This window comes from Prosopis cineraria, unplaced genomic scaffold, assembly GCF_029017545.1.
Source record: "Prosopis cineraria cultivar Desert tree isolate PC_DT_omini unplaced genomic scaffold, ASM2901754v1 PC8, whole genome shotgun sequence".
NCBI lineage: Eukaryota > Viridiplantae > Streptophyta > Magnoliopsida > Fabales > Fabaceae > Prosopis > Prosopis cineraria.
In genome coordinates this window covers 2,688,705-2,692,249 of record NW_026555339.1, presented here as the reverse complement: position 1 = coordinate 2,692,249, position 3,545 = coordinate 2,688,705, and the positions used below count along the sequence as shown (strand labels likewise).

The 3,545-nt window shown below is 36.8% G+C and overlaps 1 protein-coding gene across 1 annotated transcript; it reads left to right on the top strand.

Moving 5' to 3' along the window:
- The first annotated feature begins 1,391 nt into the window (after nucleotides 1–1,391).
- LOC129318561 (cytochrome P450 83B1-like) lies at nucleotides 1,392–3,221 on the top strand. The gene is made up of 2 exons (XM_054963404.1): nucleotides 1,392–2,296; nucleotides 2,386–3,221. Exons 1-2 carry the CDS (start codon nucleotides 1,400–1,402, stop codon nucleotides 2,995–2,997), a joined length of 1,509 nt encoding a protein of 502 aa, XP_054819379.1. The 5' UTR covers nucleotides 1,392–1,399; the 3' UTR covers nucleotides 2,998–3,221.
- Nucleotides 3,222–3,545: the final 324 nt, after the last annotated feature.

The window sequence follows — 3,545 nt, the reverse complement described above, 5'->3', positions numbered from 1 at the left end:
GAGGTTGGAGAATCGAACTTGGGGAAGCTCTCTACAAGAGGAATAATCCTGCACACTACTGCGGGGAAGCCTTTGTCTCCTGATGCTCACCGTAAGGGGTGGGGTCGTCCTGTTGTGAGGTCTGGGGGAGAGTGTCCAGCGCCGCGGGTGACGGCGAGATCCCAAGGAGGGCTGTTACAAAAAACCCACAAAACAATGAATACCAACTTCACTTTCCCACGTTACGTTGCTCCAGAAGTTGTATTCTGTGGCTTCAGTTCTAACGCTCGTTTCTTTCCCAACGCTCTTTACAAAATTTTTGTAGCAAACAAGAATAAAATTTTTATAATGAGCTTTTGATACCTCAACTGAGATTATGATTACCCAAAGCTTAGTTACGTGTTTATCCAAACATACACTTCATTTTGCTATATGGACGTCGCGAGGGCCAATTGATGGAAATCTTTATAATTACTCCCTCTGACTATAATACAAAAAATCGATAACTAATTTATAGTTATTAAAAAATTTAAAATTAAAATATACTTTTAATTCTATAACTCTATATGAGTTTTAGGTTGGCCTCTTAATTTTATAAAGGACTTTTTTACTCTCTTAACTTTAATATAGTTAATTTTATCACAAAAATATTATATTAAACTTTCAAGTATCAACAAAGAATTTTTAAATATTAACATATTAAGTTTAATTTTTTAAAAATAACAATGATTGATATAAAAAAAATAACCATATGAAACTAATGGATTAAGGGATTGAAAAGATACTTTATAAAATTAAGAGATCAAAATCACACATTAATCAAAAATTAATTGACACTTTAATCCCTTAAACATTTATGTTTTTTAATTACGTTTTAAATTAATATTTTATATAAGTTTTTTTTATACAATTAAAATTTTAATGCATCATTATTTTAAAAATAATAATACATGAAGTAAAGTTGTAAATAATTATAAAAATTATTTAATATCTCATATTTTGATTAAATAAAGCTTTTAAAATAGAGTTAAGTCTAGTAAAAGGATTAGTTCCTCATATGATGAATTAAAGTTTAAATTTTTATTTAAAAATGGTGTTCACAATTAATATTCAACATTACTTTAAATAAAATTACCTCTAATAATAATACACGTGACCAATAATTAAAAAAAAAAGTATGTTCACAAAAACAGTGGAGTAAGTAAAAAATTTATGCTGAGAGATTAAATGATTTGAATCCACAGAATGGTTCTCTGCAACAGCCAAAATACCACGAGGAAATGACAAGGCGCGCGCCACAAACCATTCCTCTGTTTTCTTGTCTTTTCTTTCCGTGTTTTTTCAATTAATCATATTCACATAATCCCCACCTGATCTATTTATAAATTATAACTTAGAATCAAGAGCTCAGCGGCACACCATGTACACAGACATGTTGGCACTACTGGTCATTCTCTTCTCATCCATCTTCTTCCTATTTCTAATCTACAGAACAAAAACCACCAGAGCACACCTACCACCAGGTCCTCCGGGTCTTCCTCTCATAGGCAATCTTCATCAGCTTCCTCACTCTGGCCAGCATCGCTATTTCTGGCTTCTCTCCAAGCAACATGGCCCTCTCATCTTCCTTCGCTTCGGCCTCAAGCCCACCATAGTTGTTTCCTCTGCCAGAATAGCCAGACAAGTCATGAAAACCCACGACCTCGTATTTGCTAGCAGACCATCCCTGCTTGGTCAACAGAAATTGTCTTACAATGGCTCCGACTTGGCTTTCGCTCCCTATGGTCAATGCTGGAGAGAAATGAAAAAACTTTGCGTTCTCCACCTGTTCAGCTCTCGGCGCATCCACTCTTTTCGTCCCATTCGGGAAGACGAGGTCGTGCGAATGATTCAAAAGTTGTCTCATTCTGCTGCTTCTCGCAGAGTAATCAACTTGAGCGAGACCATGATGTCTTTCACTGGAACTTTGATTTGTAGGATTGCTTTCGGGAAGAGGTACGAGTTGGAAGACGAAGGAAGCGAGAGGAGTAGATTTCACGGACTGCTCAACGAATCTCAGGCCTTGTTGGCAGAATTTTACTTCTCAGACTGTATACCATGGTTGGGGTGGATTGACAGAATCAGAGGACTTCACAGTCGTCTGGATAAAATCTTCAAGCAGCTCGACGAGTTCTACCAACAAGTCATCAACGACCACATGAATCCAACAACCCCTCAAACCGACCAACGAGACATCATCGATATCTTTCTTCAAATAATGAATGCTCCTTCAACCTCAGTTGATCTCACTTTGGATCGCATCAAAGCTTTGCTCATGGTAATACTGTCTCTATTTTTGGGCGCTGCATTGGAATATAGTATTTCTTGAGGGTTATTGGTTGATTAATTTCTCTTATGTGGATGCAGAATATATTTATAGCAGGAACAGACACGAGTGCAGCGACAATAGTTTGGGCCATGACCTTACTGATGAAGAATCCCAGAGTCATGAGAAAGGCACAAGATGAAATCAGAAAGTTACATGTAGAAAAAGATTTTATAAACGAAGAGGATGTAGAAAGGCTTCCTTATCTGAAAGCAGTGGTGAAGGAGACACTGAGATTGTTCCCACCTGCACCGTTGCTCGTTCCACGAGAATCTGTGGAAAAGTGCAACATGGAAGGGTATGAGATTCAACCGAAAACTCTAGTTTTGGTGAATGCATGGGCTATCGGGAGAGACCCAGAGGCATGGGAAGATGCAGAACAATTTTATCCAGAAAGGTTCTTCAACTGTTCGATAGACTTCAAAGGTCAAGACTTTGAGCTGATTCCTTTTGGAGCTGGTCGCAGGATTTGTCCAGGCATTCACATGGGAGTGGCCACCGTGGAGCTTGCACTTGCTAATCTTCTTCACTCTTTTGATTGGGCATTGCCCCGTGGGATTGAGAAGCAAGACATTGACACAGAAGTCATGCCAGGAATAACAATGCACAAGAAAAATGATCTCTGCCTTGTTGCAAAGTCAAGAATCACATAGCACGCTCACATTCGTACCTATTGGCTTAGGTTGTTCACAATATGATTCCAGATCTATGTAGCTTCAAGTGTGATAGACGAAATTTGTGCTTGTCGTATTCTGATCACAATAGTTGATCTTGATCTTTACAAAATGAAGACGTCAACATGGACTCTGATAAATATTGAAGTGAGGATAATTAACTATATGTTACAAGTTTGATTGAAACTTTGGGAGTTAAATAACTTGCGCGTCACTTAACACCACACCCTTCTAATAATATACGTGCATAACTATTTTTGCAATTTATTTATTAGATCATTATATAGATATAAATATATATATATATATAGATGCTGATTCTCATTCACTGTGTCAGGTATAAATAGAAGAAAATTCATATATGCATGTATACAGGCCGAACAGAATGGATCAAGGAAGGGAGAAGAATGCATCTAACTAATCAATAATTCGCATATCAGAGTAACGTAATGATTTCCGTTTGACAGAATGATGCAAATACATTAATCTAAACATACAGTTTTTTTTTTAAATAATACTTGACGTTA

What these genes read in the sequence shown, in the direction of transcription:
- LOC129318561 (XM_054963404.1), top strand. Translation starts at nt 1,400, where the DNA reads ATGTACACAGACATGTTGGCACTACTGGTCATTCTCTTCTCATCCATC. An exon ending in GCATCAAAGCTTTGCTCATG is followed by an intron (nt 2,297 to 2,385) that starts GTAATACTGTCT and finishes ATGTGGATGCAG; the next exon opens with AATATATTTATAGCAGGAAC.